At 48.0% G+C, this 18,127-nt stretch overlaps 2 protein-coding genes and 1 long non-coding RNA gene across 4 annotated transcripts in view; 1 reads left to right on the forward strand and 2 right to left on the reverse strand.

Annotated features, from left to right (window-relative positions):
- Positions 1-14,197: 14,197 nt before the first annotated feature.
- Positions 14,198-16,585, reverse strand: LOC131812430 (uncharacterized). Its single transcript, XR_009346338.1, has 2 exons — positions 16,350-16,585; positions 14,198-15,233 (listed from the first exon to the last, which is right to left on the reverse strand). It is a non-coding gene; the product is annotated as an uncharacterized LOC131812430 (long non-coding RNA).
- On the forward strand, positions 15,688-17,696 carry ENHO (energy homeostasis associated). The gene is made up of 2 exons (XM_059141963.1): positions 15,688-15,896; positions 16,894-17,696. Exon 2 carries the CDS (start codon positions 17,051-17,053, stop codon positions 17,279-17,281), a length of 231 nt encoding a protein of 76 aa, XP_058997946.1. The 5' UTR covers positions 15,688-15,896; positions 16,894-17,050; the 3' UTR covers positions 17,282-17,696.
- Positions 17,697-17,754: 58 nt separating this feature from the next.
- DNAI1 (dynein axonemal intermediate chain 1) overlaps positions 17,755-18,127 on the reverse strand; it is a 58,609-nt gene continuing 58,236 nt past the window's right edge. For both annotated transcript variants that reach the window (XM_059141941.1, XM_059141940.1), the window contains one exon: positions 17,755-18,084. In XM_059141941.1, coding sequence (XP_058997924.1) covers positions 17,986-18,084 — 99 coding nt within the window. In that variant the 3' untranslated portion in view covers positions 17,755-17,985. The remainder of the gene's footprint in view (positions 18,085-18,127) is intronic.

Raw genomic sequence — 18,127 nt, forward strand, 5'->3', positions numbered from 1 at the left:
CACAAGGACACAAGGCGGAGACGCTTCCTCCGGAGAGGCTGAGATGAGAAGAGGCAGGAACTAGGCTTTTCTACTTGTATCTAATGTTGCTCTCTGTAATATTCCCCAAGAGTCTAAGTGCTTTGGTCACACCCCAGTGCAGCCCCCAGACCAGAATGCATTCCTAGGGCCTGCCTGCCATACTCTCTTCTCTCCTCCTGCCCCCTTCAGCTGGCATTCCTCCAGCTGGATATCACCCCTGCCCACCCCAACCCTCCCATTCCCCAGTCATCGTTCCTGTCTGTCCTACTTCCCTGCCTCGATTCGTGCTGTGCACTGCCTGGATGCGGTCTTGAGAAGCACTGGAGGTCCCTCTGATGCTGCCTCCTGCTCACTCCTCTGCCATGGACTGAACACCCACTTTGTACTACTCCACTGCCCCCCTGTTTCATTCCAGGGATCTGAAAGTACTAGGGGCTGCTAGGTTCTTCCCCAAAGGAGGGATCTGAGGGGAGACATATGGACAAGGCAAGGGTGGGATCTCTGGGTTAGGAGGCAAAGTGAAGGTATCACATACATAATCACTTGACTCCCTCGTACCCCTCCCACCACTAACAAGAGGAAAAAAGCCCAAACCAAACAAAAATGTTGCTAGAAACTCAAGTCCAACCAAACATGCAAATTCTTTTTATAAACCTTAAAATGTGATAGCCAAGGAAAGTAACAGAAGATAATGGTGCAACAAGTGAGTGGTATGTCTCCTAACCCATGCCCAAAAGGACCATTGAGAAAAGATGAGTCAAAATACCAGCCATTTGCACTAACCTCCTGTAATCTGAGGAAAATGGATTTTTGTGTGAGTAAGTAGCCTTAGGAAAAGTCTTGGGGAAAGCCTTTGTAAATAGAAGACCCTGTGTTCCTCCGTGAGACCTCAGGAGAGGCAAGAAGAGCTGCCATGGCTTGGCAGCCTCCAGAGCATGGGGGTAAGGCTGGGGAAACAAGCCAAAGTCTACAGGATGGGATATGCCCCACCTCCCAGCTGGAAAAAGGTATCTATGAGGGCCGCAGAGGAGAGACTCCTCGGGGGACTCCCGAGGAGAGCTCCTCGGGGCCCCATCAAAGTCAGCAGATAGCCTCAGCCAAACCACCGCCAGGGCACAGAAATGGGGTGGGTGAGTTTGAAAGCAATATCCAAGTTCAAACCACAGCTCCCAAGGGCAGATAAATTGGTCCAGATGGGAAGGGGCTCAAGGACCTACACTCCAGAGTGAAGAGAGGTATGCTAACTGTGAGCCATGCTAGAGAGTTTTAAGTGGAAAGCTAATGGCAATGGCCCTTAGGCATTTGGATCACAGCCACAATATAGGTAGGAAGGAAGTAAAAAGGGAAACCGGAGGGGGAGAAGGAGGGAGGAAAGGGAAAGGAACAAGGAAGACAGGAAGCAAAAAATAAAGGAAGAACCCAATCTAGAAGAAAACAACCAAAGGCATAAAAGAATCCTGGCAAGTTCTTCCTGTTATCAAAGGCCTTAATAATAGTATGAAATCCAGAAAACAAGAACTCAAAGACAAGATGATAAGACAGAATGAAACGAAAAGGGAGATTTCAGAACTAAGGAAAAATAGCAAAGGACGCAAACAATACCATTGCAGATACGACAGACTAGCAGTAACAACACAGAATAGGTATGGCTGAAAATCAAATTTGTAGGAAAGGCTTTGAGATCCTGAGAGTAAATATGATGAGAAAAGGTAAATATATTAAAGCAACTAGAGTGAAGTTAATTGAACAAAGGCAAGCTACCATAAGCATGATTGTTGGCTGCCCTAACGTTGAGGTTCCAAAAATGGAACAGAAAAAGACACTTAAGGTATTACATAGAATAAAACTTCCCCTGAAAATAAGGAAAAACCAAATATCCAGATGGAAAGTGAACAACCTATGCCAGAATAGCAGATACAGAATAATGGGCATAAAGATAGACTGATTTAGTCACTAAAGTTGGAAGATAAAACAAGAATACTTCAGGAACCAAGGCAGAAAGAGCAAGTCATATATGGGGACAAATTCAGTCTGATCTTAGATGCTCTCCAACATAACATGCCACAAGCCAAAGTGAGGAAGCAGTTATCTATGAAGTTGTGAGGGTAAACAAGAATTACCCCAAAGCATAACCAACAAAGTGGCTGATCTCAGTCACTGCTCTGGGGATAGATAACCCATGAGCTCTTCTGAAAAAACAAAAAACAAACAAACAAAACTACACAGTAACAAAATTCAGTCAGCCAAGAGTTAGTCAAAATGAGCTGAGGAAGGGAGAGTCCTGGTAAAAGGACCTCTGGTAAATGGCAATTCCCTCTAGTTTAAGATTAAACTGGGAATTTCAGTTGCAGAACAGAATGTAAATAAAAACTCATAAAGTTAGAACAACACTGGCAACATGATCTGGAGAGAAGGGGTGGGAAGGAGAGCAGAGGTGCTCCCAGCATTTGCCTTCATAGTTGCAAGCAACTAATGGCTTCTAAAACTTGACACATAATGATACAAGTCCTACTCCAGCCTCTTAATCAGAACTGTTGTTGTTGAGAGGGGTCTTTTAGGAGTGAATATTTTTTGAGGTGAAGAAATACCTAGCTGCAGTTCATCATTCTTTCATTTTCATGTGTTTCTTTTCCCTCAGTTAAATTCAAGTATATTTTGTATGTTGTGTTTAAAAAAAACACACACACAACAAAAACAGCTTCTGTAGTATGTCCCATTCTTGTATAATTTTTCTACTTCTCTAACTCTTTTTACATTACCTTCCTCCTCACTTCCTTCCCTCCACCCCAAAGCGTTATGCTCACCAAGTGTTAATACTGACCGTTTCTGGGGGTGAGACTTTCAGGGAGATGTTGCCTTTTTCTTTGTATTTTTTTGTATGTCGTATAATTTTTAAATAACAAGCCTGTATCTTTTTTCAGTCTATTTTTTTTTTAAAGACCATCTATCCATTTCTCTTGTTTTTAGATAAATCACTTAACCTCTCTGAACCTCAGATTCCTCATCTTCAATCTGGGGACAACAAGATTCCCATTAGGGGATGTTTTGAAGTGTGTGCAATAATATGTGGTGGGCTTAATAATGGTCTCCAAATACTTCCGCATCCTAATTGCCAGAACCCGAGAGTGTGCTCATATGGCAGAGGGATTGTGTAGCTGTGATTAAGTTAAGGCTCTTGAGATGGGAAGATTATCCTGGATTATCAGGTGGTCCCGATGTAATCACAACCATTTCAATAGAAAAGATGTAGGAGTTAGAGTCAGAAATGAGGTGATAGGATGAGGGAAAGGGATGTTGGAAAATGGAGGAGGGGTCTACAAGCCAACAAATACAGGCAGCCCCTAGAAGATGAAAAGGCAATCGATTCTCACAGCTCCAGGAGGAACTGGCCCTGCCCACACCTTGACTTAAGCTCAGTGAAACTGATTTCAGACCTCTGACCCTGACTGTAAGAGAATAAATCCATGTTGTTCAAAGCCACTAAATTTATGGGAATTGATTAAAACAGCTGCAGGAAACTAATACACCATCCTATGTGCTGTTCTCTTGGTCTTCCCATCCATCTCTTTCATCCCCCCAGCTCCCACTTGTTCTATATTCAATTCAAGTCTCCCTGGCCTTGTCTACCTTCCACTGCTGCCTGGAGACGGGATAGGCATTCTCCCCTCACAGTACTCCCCACTCTGGGTTACAGCTGCTCATGGGTAGGTCTCCCTCCCAGGCTGGGCATAGGTGCCAAGAAAGCAGGGCTTAGCCCTCTGTGCCCACCGAGCCCAGCAGAGGACCTAGATGGGTAACTATTAAACTAACAGATACATAAATGAGGGCCAGGTGATTGGTTGATACCATATAACTAACCACCACTCTGTTCCCTGGGTGTTAGGATCTCTCCCTTCCCCATTACTACCTGGTTGTCTCTCCCACCAGCCTGTCCCCCACCTACACATACTCTTTCAATCTCTAGCAAACCAACCTGTGTCTTTATCTCAGACTAACTTCTTTAGTCCTTGGTTTAAAACACATGCCTGTTGTGAGTTTGTCAGCAGGTTTACTGTCATGCATGTGTGTCATGGAGACCTGTGTACCTCTTTTGTGTATATTTCCTGGATATGTGGTGTGTGTGTAGTGAGGGTAAGACATGCATAACTCTGTATGGAGGTGTGTTTTCGTGCACACGCCTGTGGCCTGGGCAGGTTTGTTATTTCTATATCTGCGTCTTTGCTTGTACGTTATGTGTGCCTCTGCTTTGTCGGTGGTGTGTGTGTGTGTGTATTAGTGTGTCTGATCTCTGTCCCCAAGGGATGATCTGATGGCCTGAGGCAGGAATTGGGGTGCAGGGATAACTTACTGAGATGTTAATGGAGTTTTGTTCCAGTACTTTGTTCCCTTTCTTATCTCAGGCAGAAGGCTGGGTCTTTTTTCTCCCTGTCTCTTGGGGTGAGCAAGAGACCCAAGTGGCCCAAAGCTGAGTCATCTTCAGACTTCTTCATGATTCTAGCCTTCTGGAAGCCTAAACTTCTTCAGGGGATTATGCTGAGGAAAGGGGGCAAAGTATTCAGAGAGTACTCCCAAATGAAGAGGGGATCTGTGTTTGCATGAGCAGGTGGGACCCTCAAACACTCCCTAACAATGCCCTACAAGTGCAGGGTGAACTTGGGAAGGCAGGACCCTGGATGTTGTCTCCCAAACTGGACATCTCCCAAACTGGATATCTCAGCAGAGACCACGTGAATCACAACATAATACACTCAGGACCTTTGCACAGTTGGGGAGGAAGGGGTGAGGAGTTTCTCCCAATATGACCTTATTACTAGCTCCAGGAGCAAAGACCTGGGAAAGGAGTTACATTCAGTTTTGCTTTGTTTTACCATTGTAACCATGTATAAGTGTATAGTTTTGTGGTATTAATTATGTATAGATATTTTTAAAAGATCAATCCATTTACTTCAGAGAGCGAGCACACCTATGCAAATGGGCAGAGGCAGGGGGAACCAAGAAAGAGGGAGAGAGAGAGACTCTCTCCTGATATGTGGCGCCCAATGTGGGGCTTAATTCCAGAACGCGGAGATGGTGACCTGAGCCAAAATAAAGAGTTAGACCCTCAACCAACTGAGCTACCCAGACACCCGAGGTATTAATTATACTGTTATATATTGTTGTGCAACCATAGATTCCATTTTTTAAAAATTCTATTTATTTATTTATTTGAGAGAGGTGAGAGTGTGGGGCAGAGGGAGAGGAAGAAGCAGGCTGCCCATTGAGCAAGAAGCCTGACGTGGGACTTGGTCCCGGGACCCCAGGATCATGACCTGAGCCAAAGACAGGTGCTTCAGCGACTGAGCCACCCAGACACCCCTAGATTTCATTTTTTTTTCAAAGATTTTATGTATTTATTAGAACACAAGCAGGGGTAACAGCAGAGGGAGAGGCAGAAACAGGTTCCCATCTGAGCAGGGAGCCCAATGTGGGGCTTGATCCCAGGACTCTGGGATCATGACCTGAGCCAAAGGCAGATACTTAACCAACTGAGCCACCCACACACCCGACTAGATTTCATTTTTATAAAATAGAGAAACATTACCAATTTTAAACACCTGAACACCCCAACCTCTGGGCTCAGTGTCCAGTTGTGGGGGGCAGTATGAAGAGGCAGAGGATACCCCTTATCCCTTGGGGGAAGGGCAGGGGAAGGATGAGAGGGAAGGGCAGGAATAGTGAGGAGCCTTGTATGGTCAGTGGTGGGCCAGGTGAGAGCGGGGGCTGCAGAGGAGTGAGGCTGAGCTTCCGGGGCTTCAACTGAGAGTCAGAAGGCCCTGGGAGCTGGGAAGACTTGGTCAGCTTTGTGTTTGGGAAAGACCAGTCTGGAGGCCGTGCAGAGGAGAGCAAGAAGGGAGGAGAACAAAGCGGCCATAGCTGAGAGGTGATCTGAATGAATGACGTGGCAGGTAAGAGAGCAGGTAAGAGAAGGACCCAGCCCAGGTCAGAGACAACAGTGCTTTTTAGAGCACAGAGTCACCAAATCTTGATGAACGTGAGTGAAGAGGCAAGGAGGGGGAAGAGCTTTGCACAATGCTGTCAACTGGGAGACGGCAGCACTGTTGTACTGAACTAGCTAGCACAGAGGCCGGATAGGCTTTGGGGAAGTTGGAATTAATCATGGCTCCCACATTCAATCACTTGCCTATGGTCACACAGCAAGTAAGGCACGCGTGGGCTCAAATTGGACATGTCAAGTGTAAGGCACTAGTTGGGACTTCTTGGTAGAAGGTCTTAGGTCAGTAGATAAGAGAATGGATTCAGGTCAGACAAACCTGGGCCCCTGTTGACCTTGGACAAGGTGGTTAATCTCCCTACAGTTCAGTTTCCTTAAGTGGAAAATGGGAAAGGGTTGCACTTCATAGGGTCTTTGTAAGGATTTAATGAGATGATGTATATAAAGAAATTAGCACAGTGCCTGCCATGTTGTAAACACTCCATAAATCTTAGTTCTTAATAACAACAGCAGCAGCAACAACAAACCTGTCTGGGCCTTGGGACTGGGGTCTGAATTAGCATTAAGGCATCGTCAGCATAAAATGGTCACAGAACCCATAACGCTGAGGAGGACCTCATCACTTGAGAGGAGGAGAGAGTGGCTGCAGAGAGCAACAGCCCAATGCCAAGGAGGGGCCAGACCGGTAAGGGAGACAGACAGAATGCAAATCAGGGTTTTAGTCCAGACGCTATCACTGCTGCTCTGGGGCCTCAGGAAAACCTCTTGATTCCCTTCAGTCCCAGTTTCTTCATCTGTTCCAAGGGCCTGTCTTGTACGCAGGCAAGGGATAGCTATGATGAACGGAAAGCTCTGACAGATTAATTGACAGTGGTTATTTTTGGGGCACTTGGGCAGCTCAGGTGGTTCAGGGTCTGGCTCTTGCTTTGGCCTCAGGTCACGATCTTGGGCTGTGAGATCCATGGAGCTTCATGTGGGCTCTGCTCTGGGTGTGGAGCCTGCTTGAGATTCTCTCTTTCCCTCTGCCCCACCGCTCCCCCCTCCCTCTCTAAAAACTAAACAAACAATACAATAATTGTTTTAGAGGAGGAATAAATGGTCCCAGAGAGGGTAGCCTCTTGGAAGACAATGAAAGATGGAGTTTCAAAAAGGAATCAACAGCCTCACTGTTGCCAAGAAGTCAACAAAGACAAGGCTAAAAAATATTCACTGGATGTGACAAGGAGGTGAAACTGACCTTGGCGAGCCAGCTCCAGGGATGATGAGAGCAGAAGGTGGGGGCAGCAGCTGAGGAGTGACAGGAGGCGGGGAAGCAGGTGACAGCTTGGCAGGGATGCTGAGGAGTGAGTGGGTGAGCAGGGGGTAGCAATAGGCATGGTTTCAAGATAAGGAAATCAGAGCAGAGTCATGGCAAGGCTGCCTATCCCAGAGTATGACTGCTTCACATTCTCCCTACCCTTACCCTCTGAGGACTGGCTCCAGCCTTGGGATCCTTTCCTCTTCACACAAGGCTTCTCTGTCTGAGCACAGACCACAGCACAATCCCAGGGCCCTGGGTGTGTCCTGGGGCCGAACCTGGGTCACCTAGTGCTGAGGTCAGGCACCTCCTAGCTCTGCCCTACTTGCTAGTATGGCCTAAGAAAAGTTGAAGTGGTTCATGTCTTCTGCCAGGTTTTTGCTTCTTCCATCCCTGTTCCTGCCTGCCTGGATCTGCACAGCCCAGGGGAGATGGACAGCATTAATAAAAATAGCTATTAATTATATTCTTTCTCCAGGTACTTTCTCACCAGTAGTTAAACACACCCATGCAAGAAACACATAAGAGATTTTTAGGGGACACTTGGGTGGCTTAGTCGGTTAAATAGCTGCCTTTGGTTCTGGTCTTGATCCTGAGATTCTGGAATCGAGTCCCGCATCCAGCTCCTTGCTCAATGGGAGCCTGCTTCTCCCTCTGCCTGCCGCTCCCCCAACTTGTGCTCTCTCTCTCTCTCTTTGACAAATAAATAAATAAAATATTTTTTAAAAAAGAAATTTTTAGAAATCGAATATGAAGTTCCTCTGGTTCCATTCCTTGTGTGTCTCTTCTTCCCCAATTTTTTACAATAATCATCTTGAGTCACCTCTATTGTATCAGCTTCTTACTCATCAAACCACTCAGATCTGGGGGCCACCACACCCCCCACCTCCATTGCCCACTGTCCACTGCCCACTGGAACTACTTCTTGCCAAGATAATCAACAACCTCCTTTCTTTTAAGTCCAATGGTTCCCTTTTCTATAACTACGAGACCTCTACTATGACATTCTGGATTGCTGACCCCTCCCGCTTTCTCAAACCTCTGTCCCTTCTTTGCTTCTCTGACACTGTGTTCCTTCCTGGTTTTCTTTCTACCTCTGTGACAGCTACTTCCATATTTATTTTGCAGATTCATCTTTTCTCTTGAATCCATTAATGTTAGTCTTGTGGATGCCTTTATGTTTTGTTCAGATGGCCCTCCCTTCTGGTGGGAACAGCCTTTCATTCACAGTTATCATGGGAGCCAGAGTGTTATGACCTCCCTCCCCTGCCGTGGATCACTGATACAGAGACTGGCATCTGACCAAAGCCAGGCTGATAAAAGCAAGTCCCTAGGAATTTGGAAACTGGAACGGAGAAGGGTAAGCTGGAACTGAAATAGATGAGTCAACATCTTGCTGGGTATACCTGGATTTAAGCAGTAAAGCTGAGAATTGTCAGAAGCTGGGTTTATTATTATATGGGCTAGAGAAGCACAGGAAGCTTGTCTGGAGGGAAAAAAGGAGGGAAGACAGGTTGGGGACAAGCAGGGTTTCCCATTTTCTCAGATTCTCCCAGTGGACCACCATCCCAACTGCTAGAACCTCTCAGTTTCCTCATCATCAACATTAGAGAATAGCCAAGAACTCAGCTTCTACAATTCAGCAAGACTCAGGACCATCTAGCTTCTGGCAGTTAGGGGTCAAGGCTGAAACACACTTCCTTATCCAAGCAAAATACTTCCTCTGTTGGCCCCTATCTGCTTGCTGACCACCCGTTTTGGATGTTCCTACCCTGTCAGGCAAACATGATGGTTCTTCTCATAGTAAAGCGAGTTGACTGGAATGCCGGTGAGGGAAGGGTGTCATTCCAGAGCAGGCTGAAGAAGAAAGGCTACTCGCCCTGTCACTCCAGCCTAGGATGTCCCATGACGCCAGAAGGCATAGTTAGAGAGGTTGAAAGTGCCCCTTTTAGCACTCTGAAAAACATAGCGCTAAAAAAAAAATTACTCTGGGGCTCCTGGGTGGCTCAGTGGGTTGAGCCTCTGTTGGGGTCCTGGGATCGAGCCCCACATCAGCGGGGGGTCTCTGCTTGACAGGGAGCCTGTTTCCCCCTCTCTCTCTGCCTGCTTGTGATCTCTCTCTCTTTGTCAAATAAATAAATAAAATCTAAAAAAAAAAAAAAAAAAAAAAGAAAGAAAGAAAAGAAATCACTCCAAGTGCTTGCACAGCTCTTGCATTTTTGTGGCAAACCAGAGGATTCAGAGAGCATGGTTCTACAAATTTCTAGTATTGATTATGGTAGTAAAATATGTTGTATTCACACATGTCCTTCACCTTTTAACTAGTTTTCCTATATGGGAAAATTCACATTTTAAAATCCAGTCTTCTTTGTGTGAAAGTCAGAACTAAAATTTGCAGCATCCTATGCAGCTTCTTTATAGGCATACGCTACATGCTCCCGTGTGAGACTTTGATCTGGAAGTGAGCTATGATATGAGTGAGGTAAATATCAATAAAGTTCAATATTTCTGGTTCTCCTTTTCTTCTGAGCACCAGGAGGGTTGCCCTTCTCTTGTCTCTTGATGTTAGGTTTGGCCATGAGATTTGTTTTGATCAATGCAATATGAGCAGAACCCATTGCACATTTTTCCTCCCTTTATCACAACAGATGCTGAAGGTTCCTATCAAGAAAGTGGCATGGGGGGGTGCCTTTATTTATTTATAAATAAATAAAAAAAGATTTTATTTATTTATTTGACAGAGAGAGATCACAAGTAGGCAGAGAGGCAGGCAGAGAGAGAGGGGAGGAAGCAGGCTCCCCGCTGAGCAGAGAGCCCGATGCAGGGCTTGATCCCAGGACCCTGAGATCATGACCCGAGCCGAAGGCAGAGGTTTAACCCACTGAGCCACCCAGGCGCCCCTAAATAAATAAAATCTTAAAAAAGAAAGAAAGAAACTGGCATAGGGGCGCCTGGTCTGTAGAGCACATGACTCTTGATCTTGGGGTTGTAGGTTCAAGCCCCACATATGGGGTATAGGGGTTACTTTTTAAAAATCCTTAAAAAAGAAAGGAACAAAGGAAAAAAGAAAGGAGGGGGGAAGGAAGGAAAGAAAGAAAGGAAGGCATCATAAGATGGTTAAACCTCCATCAGCCTAGATCACTGAGTGGTGGTCACAGTGACCAGACTCCTCCCCACTTCACTCATGCCGAACTGCAGCACGAGCAAGAAATACATCTTTGTAAGATCTGGGCGTCGTTTGTAACCATTGTTACCTGCCTAATTCTGACTGATACAGGAAGGAAGCAGATTGGACAAAAGACTTCAATTTCTGCTCTTACTGGTAGTGTGAAGTGTCCACTTTTGGGGGTGGTAGTGGCAACAGTGGTGGTTTCCCAGTGGTTGCAATATTGAGTTCTCACCGCAGAAGTGCTGCAGAGCTTGTAAAGTTGGCAGTTGAATTAAACTCTTGGTGCTTAGTATTTGGAGAGGCAATGGCTGTGGTTTCCTCATCAGGTTGTGTGGTATGGTTTGAGTGTTTTTCCTAGAAACTGAGCCTCAAATTCATTTCCCCAGTCCTCCTAACATTTCTGAGCTAAATAATATCTTTTTGACAAATACCTTTTATGCTTTAATTATCCAGGGTGGATTCTATTATTTGTGAAAAAGAACTCTGATGAAATTACTATATTTAGTAAATCTCATGTTCCATCAATTACAAGAGGCAAGTTATTTTATGAACTACAGTTGACCCTCAACAGGGGTTTGATCTGCATGGGTTCCCTTATATGTGTGTGTGTGTGTTGTTTTTTTTATAGCACTGTAAATGTATTTCCTCTTATGATTTTTTAAGTAACATTTTATTTCTCTAGCTTTATTATAAGAATACATTACCTAATACATGTACAAAACATATGTTAATCAACTGTTTATGCCATCAGGAAGGCTTCTGGTCAGTAGTTAAGTTCTGGAGGAGTCAAAAGTTATACATGGCAGACGTCTGGCTGGCTCAGTGGGAAATGCACGTGACTCTTGATCTCAGAGTCGTGAGTTCAAGCTCCACATTGGGTGTAGAGATTACTATAAAAAATAAACTAGGGGCACCTGGGTGGTTCAGATGATTAAAGTCTGCCTTCAGCTCAGGTCATGATCCCGGGGTCCTGGGATCGAGCCCCATGTCAGTCTCCTGGCTCAGTGGGGAGCCTGCTTCGCCCTCTGCTCATTCTCTCTCTGGGTGTATCTCTCTCTGTCAAATGAGTAAATAAAATCTTAAAAAAAAAAAACTTAAAAATGTTTTTTAAAATGTTATACATTTTTTACCGTGCAAGGTGTTGGTGCCCCTAGCTCCGGCATTGTACAAGGCAGGGTCAACAGTACTAGGAGAAAAGAAGCTAAAAAACTATCACATGCCATTAATTTTAAGACTGTATTCTGATTTCAGAGTTGCTTATTTATTTTTTTTAAGATTTTACTTATTTATTTGCCAGAGAGAGAAAAAGAGAAAGAGAGAGAGGCAGTACAACCAGGAGGAGCAGCAGAGGGAGAGGGAGAAGCAGGCTCCCCAGGCTGGATGCGGGGCTCGATCCCAGGACCCTGGGATCATAACCTGAACCAAAGGTGAACACTTAACTGACTGAGCCACCCAGGCACACCTAGAATTGTTTAAACTTGGGGAGGTGGGGAGTGCTTTAGGATGAGTAACTTATTAGCAAAACGAATTCTCCCCTAGATGAAACTGACAGCTGATTATGATTTTAAAAGAATTGTATCATCTGGGAGGAAAATAAAACCACACCCAATCCTCATAAATGCAGAGATCTGTGATTGCTCAATCCCAGGATAATCCCCAAAACACCACCAGAAAGTGTAGTGCTAATGGGTACAACGCTCCACAGACAAATCCTCCACAATGATGCTCTCAGAACACTGGATAAAGTATCACATCCTTGTGGGCAAAACCTGTGGCAGCCAGATTGGCTACTGAGAAACTCTGTAGCCAAAGAAATGAATCAACAAACAGATGCCTTGAGATTTCCTAGTCCCACCATTTTCATTGTCATTCATGGCCAAAAAATATATGAAGCTCGGGATTACTGACCACTCTACAGTGACTTCTTTATATTTTGTTCTTTCTTTCTTTCATCTCTACATACCAGGAGTTTGGGGGTTATTTCTGGGCAGGGGGGTAGTGGTTTAAAGGTAGTTCAAAGGCAGTTCAAACAAAGGTAATGATATTATTAGAAGCCATATTCACACCTTATAGAAAGCTGAGTGGAGCACAGAGGGACATTAGCCAGAGAACTTCTGTATGAAGAACAGTAGTCCTGTGATATAATTCCCAGAAGCAGGAGCTAGATGTGTCATTGAGCTGCCCTCCACCAGACAGGAGGAGAATTTATTGGCATATGTCTAGTGGAATGGTTGGAATATGTAGGTGAGGACATTTTTGGGATCCTACATATGTAGGAAAATAATGTGTGTGTATGTTGGGCAACAAGGGGTGGACTATAGCGAACACCTGCCATTCTGCATTCTCTCCTCTTAGGATCCACTGCCCCCACCACCCTGCCCAACCGCAATGTCCATGGGGTTTTCATGTGAGCCATGTCAGGCAATTTGAGCTTCATCCATCCCTTGGCCACAGTTGATGGGGTCCAGAGTTAAGTATCTACCTAAGCTGAGCCAATCAGAGCACTTCCTGAGGAACTTGCAAACTGCAAGCAAGAAAGAGAAGCCAGTGTCTTGTTGGATGCCTAGACAACATTTTTAAGTTTTGTGATTGTCTGAAGTGATGCTTTTTACCTTGTGGCCAGAAAAATATTAGAAGCTGGTCTCGTGGTGGGGATGGTAGGGGCTGGGCAGGGCAGGGGAAGGAAATGAAGGAGTCTGGTAGGAAGTAACAGAGATGAGAGATAGAGTCCTAATAGCTTTTGTGTCTATTAGTTCCTGTTATTCTTGGAGCATCCCTGTCTTTGGGTTTCAATATCTGATTATGTGTTGTTTTTGTTTTTTAAGAGAGGGAGAGGGGTGGTGGGATGGGGCAGAGTGAGAGGGAGAGAGAGAATCTTAAGCAGGCTCCATACCCAGCGTAGAGCCCTATGTGGGGCTTGATGTGGGACTCAATCTCATGACCCTAGATCATGACCTGAGACAAAAATCAAGAGTTGGAAGCTCAACTGACTGAGCCACACGGCAACCTGCTCACCCACTTTCCTGATTTGACTATTACTCATTTATCGATAACTCACGAAATGTTGTCTTCAGCCTGAATTTCAGACATACTTATCCAACTGTCTATGGGACATCTCAACTTGAGTTGTCAAATCTAGCATATCTAAAATGGATTTTATCATCCTCCACCTCCCCCACACACCACCCCAGACCCCTGCTGAAACACCCCTTCTCTCCTGTTTTCTCAGTAAAGGGAATCACAGTATCCCTAGTCACCAACCTGGAAGTTATCCCAGACTTTTCCCTCCCTGTTACTCCCCATATCCTGTAGGTCTAAGTGTCTAAGCTAAGTTCTGCCAATTGTAATTCCCAAATATCCTCAGTGTTCTCTTGTTCTCTCCAGTCCTCTTCCCGTACACCATTTCAGTCCTTTGTCATTACTCACATGCCTTCAATCTCCCTCCCCTTCCACCCAGCAGCCCAAATCATCTCTCTAATTTCTGGATATGATCCTATTTACTCTTATGCTCAAAATTCTTCAGTGGCTCCCCACTGTTTCCAGGATAAAATCTGAACTCCTGCAGCTGGGTCACAAATTCACTCATATTACACTCAGATGTGCAACAATGTAAGTCTCTTCTCTTTCCTAGAACTGGTTTGATCTTGCTCACAATGCCCCCACCCCTGCTGGGTAACAGGGGCAGGGGAACTAAAATTAATCCATCTGGTAAACTCAGTAGGGTCCAAAATTTTATTTTAGACAGCCTGTAAGTATGACTCAGTCTTTCAGATTATCTTACCCTTCCCTTTCTTGTTTTCAAGATAGCATTTGGATTTATCGGGCTTTCATGTGAATTTCATGGCACTGAGGGAAGGGACCCCTTAGCCATATGGTCCTTGGGGTTGTGTCAGTTGGCATTTGCTGAGACACAAGGGGTTAGGTATAAATGAATTGGTGAATTACAACCTTGAGAGGTTGAAGCTACCTTGAATAGCTATTACTAATTACTATTACTAATAATAGCTACCTTCAGTAGCTATTAAATGGCAGAACCAGGAATCAACACACGCCCTGATTCTGGAAGACATTTGGATCTATGGTTAGAATTCCAGAGATAAAGTAAGGCTGGATTTGGGAAGCACAGAGGGTCTTCATGACATAGCTTCAGAGATGTGCGCATCCATGGAGACTATGTAGAGTAGGATGAGAAAAGGATCCCGTTCAGAACACTTAGGAGTCACTGACCTATGAAATAGGGTAGGAAGGCCTACCTGACAGCTTCTGCCCAAACTGATCATCTTCTTAGGAGAGATTCTAGGTTGGAGAGAGTCAGGAGCTTCTAGAGTCGTGCCTGGTCCTGTCCCAGCCATGGTGGACCGATCTCTCGAATACCCCGGTACTCTCTATCCTAGGCTCCCCCACAGCACAGCAAAGCACGAACCCGTGACCAATACCAAGTAGGAACTCAATAAATATGCCCGAAGTACTTGTGTTGGCAGAGCTGCTCACACTTCCTGGGGCCAGGGAATGTAGAGCCACTCATAGACCCTCTAAAGTGGGGAAACCGGCAGTAGCTGTGCAGAAGTCTAGGGGGGCTTCCAAGATGAGGACGTTCAGTCTCCTCCTAGATGTGGGGACCCAAGGCCTTTCCACTTGGATGAGGCGGGCAGAGGCAGATATGGACGGGCAGTCTCCTCACGCATGAGGGTCCAGAGGCCTTTCTCAAATGTTGGAAGTGCAGCTCTCCCAGGTGTTGAAGGTGCAAGAAATCCCTGCGAGTAGATGAGCCTTGTTCCCATCCCTTTCCCCCAGAGGGATCAAGACCTCATAGCCCCTCGACTCTTCTTCTCGCCCCCGCCCCACGCCTGCACCAGGGGCGATCCAGTCCCACCCCAGCGCGCGACCAATCGCCCGAGAGGCTGGCGCAGCTAGCCAATTGAATGATGGCAGCGGCGCGGAGATGGCTCCACCCGCCCACTGGCCGCCGGCCGCCGCCGGCCTCCCGGGAAGCGAGGTCCTCCGCTGTTTTTGCTGCCTGCCGAGCCCAGCCGAGCCCAGCCGAACGTAGCCGAGCGCAGCCGAGCGCAGCCGAGCCTAGCCGAACACCGCGCCCCGGCCGCAGCCGCCGCCCGAACGCCGCCGAACGAGCTAGCGAGCAGCCGCGGCCGCGGAGGAGGCACCGCCCCAGGGGGAGGAGGTGCCGGCTCGCCGCAGACCGCCCGCGGCAGAGGCCGCCCCGGTCGCGCGGCGGCGGGAGCGGCCGGCGGAGGCTGCGCGGCCGAGGGGGAGGGCCGGGGGAGGGGACATCGCCCCTGCCCGCCTCCTCCCGCCCCCCCCTCCCCCGCCCCGCGCCCGGAGGCTCCCGAGTCTCAGTCGGCGCCCAGCATCCCGCTGCCCCGGACCCTCCCTGCGGGCGCGCACCGGGCTCAACTCAGGTAAGGGGGCCCTCCCCCCATGGGCACGGGGGCCGAGAACCAGAGACAGAGGTAAAGAGACCCAGACCCACCTGGGGACATAGAGGCATAGCCGGGGAGAAAGAGACACAAAGAGACACACGAGACTCCCAGAACTACAGAGACAGACCCCACGGAGAAGAGGAGAGACACACGTCCACGGGGACAGAGTGACATACAGCAGGGCAGAAAAGAGAGACCGAGAGACACAAGAGACCCATACACACAGAGACCGATACAGAGATACACAGAGATAGACGGGGAGAGAAGAGACACTCAGACACTCAGAGATGGAGACGCGTAGAGACAGACAGAAAGAGAGGCACTTAGAAGCCAGCTGCCCAAACATAGAGGTGGATATGCCAGGCAGAGGCACACATCTAGGCAAGGGAACCGAAAGGTGAAGAGCCAAACACACAGACACACACAACTGACCTGGAGAGACAGTCTCACAGAGAGGCACACCTAGGTACACAGCCTTGGATACAGAGACCCACACATGCGTGCCAGGGCCTCCACAAAGTTCCCTCTGTCTGAGCTGGCACCTCTGGAGGTCTCCTGGGCTGGCTGGCTGGAGTGCTGAGAAGGGGGAGGTGCCCAGGCCACACCAGCGCTGGTCACAGTCCCCATCCTCTAAGGCCTTGGGCTTCCTGGGTCTCATCCACTCATCCAGTGCTTTTGAGAGCTGGAAGCTTGGTGGGCAGGGCCAGGCCATGCCCACCGGTTCTCAGGAGAATGAGATACAGGATGTCCACTCCAGCTTCCCCACTGTGGCTGCACCCCTGTCAAGGTGTCCAGAACCAGGCCTGAGGATGGGGGTGTTGGCTCTGTGGAGTACTTAGACCTGTTGGGACCCAGATTCCTCTGCTGGGCAAGCCAGAGATGTGGGAAAGGACTCTCTTCTAGACCCCTCTCTTCCTAGGCCTCACCCTACCCCTTCCTCCTCACCACCCTTTCCTCTGCTCTCTACCTGCCACAGGCTCAGGACTGCAGGTGGATACCCACTGCCCAGGATTCACTGAGTGTGGACAGGACAGCCTCTTTGGAAGGCCAGCTGTACTGGAGTTCTGCCTCGGCATGGGCCTTGCCATCAAGCCAGCCCCGTGGTCTGTGCTGGTCTGAGGGTGCTGCCTGTCATGGGGGCAGCCATCTCCCAGGGGGCCCTCATTGCCATCGTCTGCAACGGCCTCGTAGGCTTCTTGCTGCTGCTGCTCTGGGTCATTCTCTGCTGGGCCTGCCATTCCCGCTCTGCGGACATCGACTCTCTCTCCGAATCCAGTCCCAACTCCAGCCCTGGCCCCTGTCCTGAGAAGGCACCCCCGCCCCAGAAGCCCAGCCATGAAGGCAGCTACCTGCTGCAGCCCTGAAGGCCCCTCACCTCACCTGGAGTCTGGGGCCTAAGTCTGCCCCACCCAGAGCCTGGAATCGGAATCCCAGGGTCTAGCCAGCCTGGGGTCCAGAGCCCAGAGTCCAGCCTGTCTGGAGCTGGACCTAGCAGCCCAGAGTTGAGCCGGTCTGGCTCCACGAGGAGCTCTGGTGGCCCTTGGTAGACAGGCCTGGGGTGGGGATTCCTGAGTTGGTGCTAGGGCCAGGGCCATCTCGACTGTGCTCCATTCTGAGGGCCAGGGACTGGGACCACCTCTCCCTAGGCCAATTGCCTCCAGGCCCTTGAGGTTGGGGAAGCAAACTGGAATCCATGGCAATAACGGGAGGGTGTCCAGGCTGGGCCCCTCCTCAGGTCCTCCCACTGTTTGCTGGATAATAAATGGAACTATGGCTCTACCCTGAGATTTCCTCCTCTTCCTGAGGGCCCTGCGGTAGCAACATTAAAGGTGTAGGGTGAGCTTCCAGACACAGGTTTATTTGTGCAAAGTGGGACAGGATAATGGTTGAGGGCCAAGTCCTGGGGTGAGGTGCTGGGATCAGGGCCAATGTAGAGTGCTGATGGTAGATGCTGGGACCTGGTTAGGGGTGGGGTCACATACCGAGTACTAAGGCTGGGCTTGGGTGCAGGGTCAGGGGTTACAAGTAACAGGTTCAGAAAAATGGGACAGGGACTGAGGCCAGGCCCTCAGGTCTTGGTTTTCACTTCCCTCACCAGGTTCAGCAGTTTATCCAATTTTGTGATCTCCACAGCTGGACCCTTCTGTACCTCCTGTCCCTTCTTTTCCTGTGGAGGGTGGAAGTACATGGTGGGTGGGAGGAATGGTGAG

This window comes from Mustela lutreola, chromosome 12, assembly GCF_030435805.1.
Source record: "Mustela lutreola isolate mMusLut2 chromosome 12, mMusLut2.pri, whole genome shotgun sequence".
NCBI classification, from domain to species: domain Eukaryota; kingdom Metazoa; phylum Chordata; class Mammalia; order Carnivora; family Mustelidae; genus Mustela; species Mustela lutreola.

Bases quoted from the DNA above. Each gene is read 5' to 3' on its own strand.
- ENHO (XM_059141963.1), top strand. From the start codon at position 17,051: ATGGGGGCAGCCATCTCCCAGGGGGCCCTCATTGCCATCGTCTGCAAC.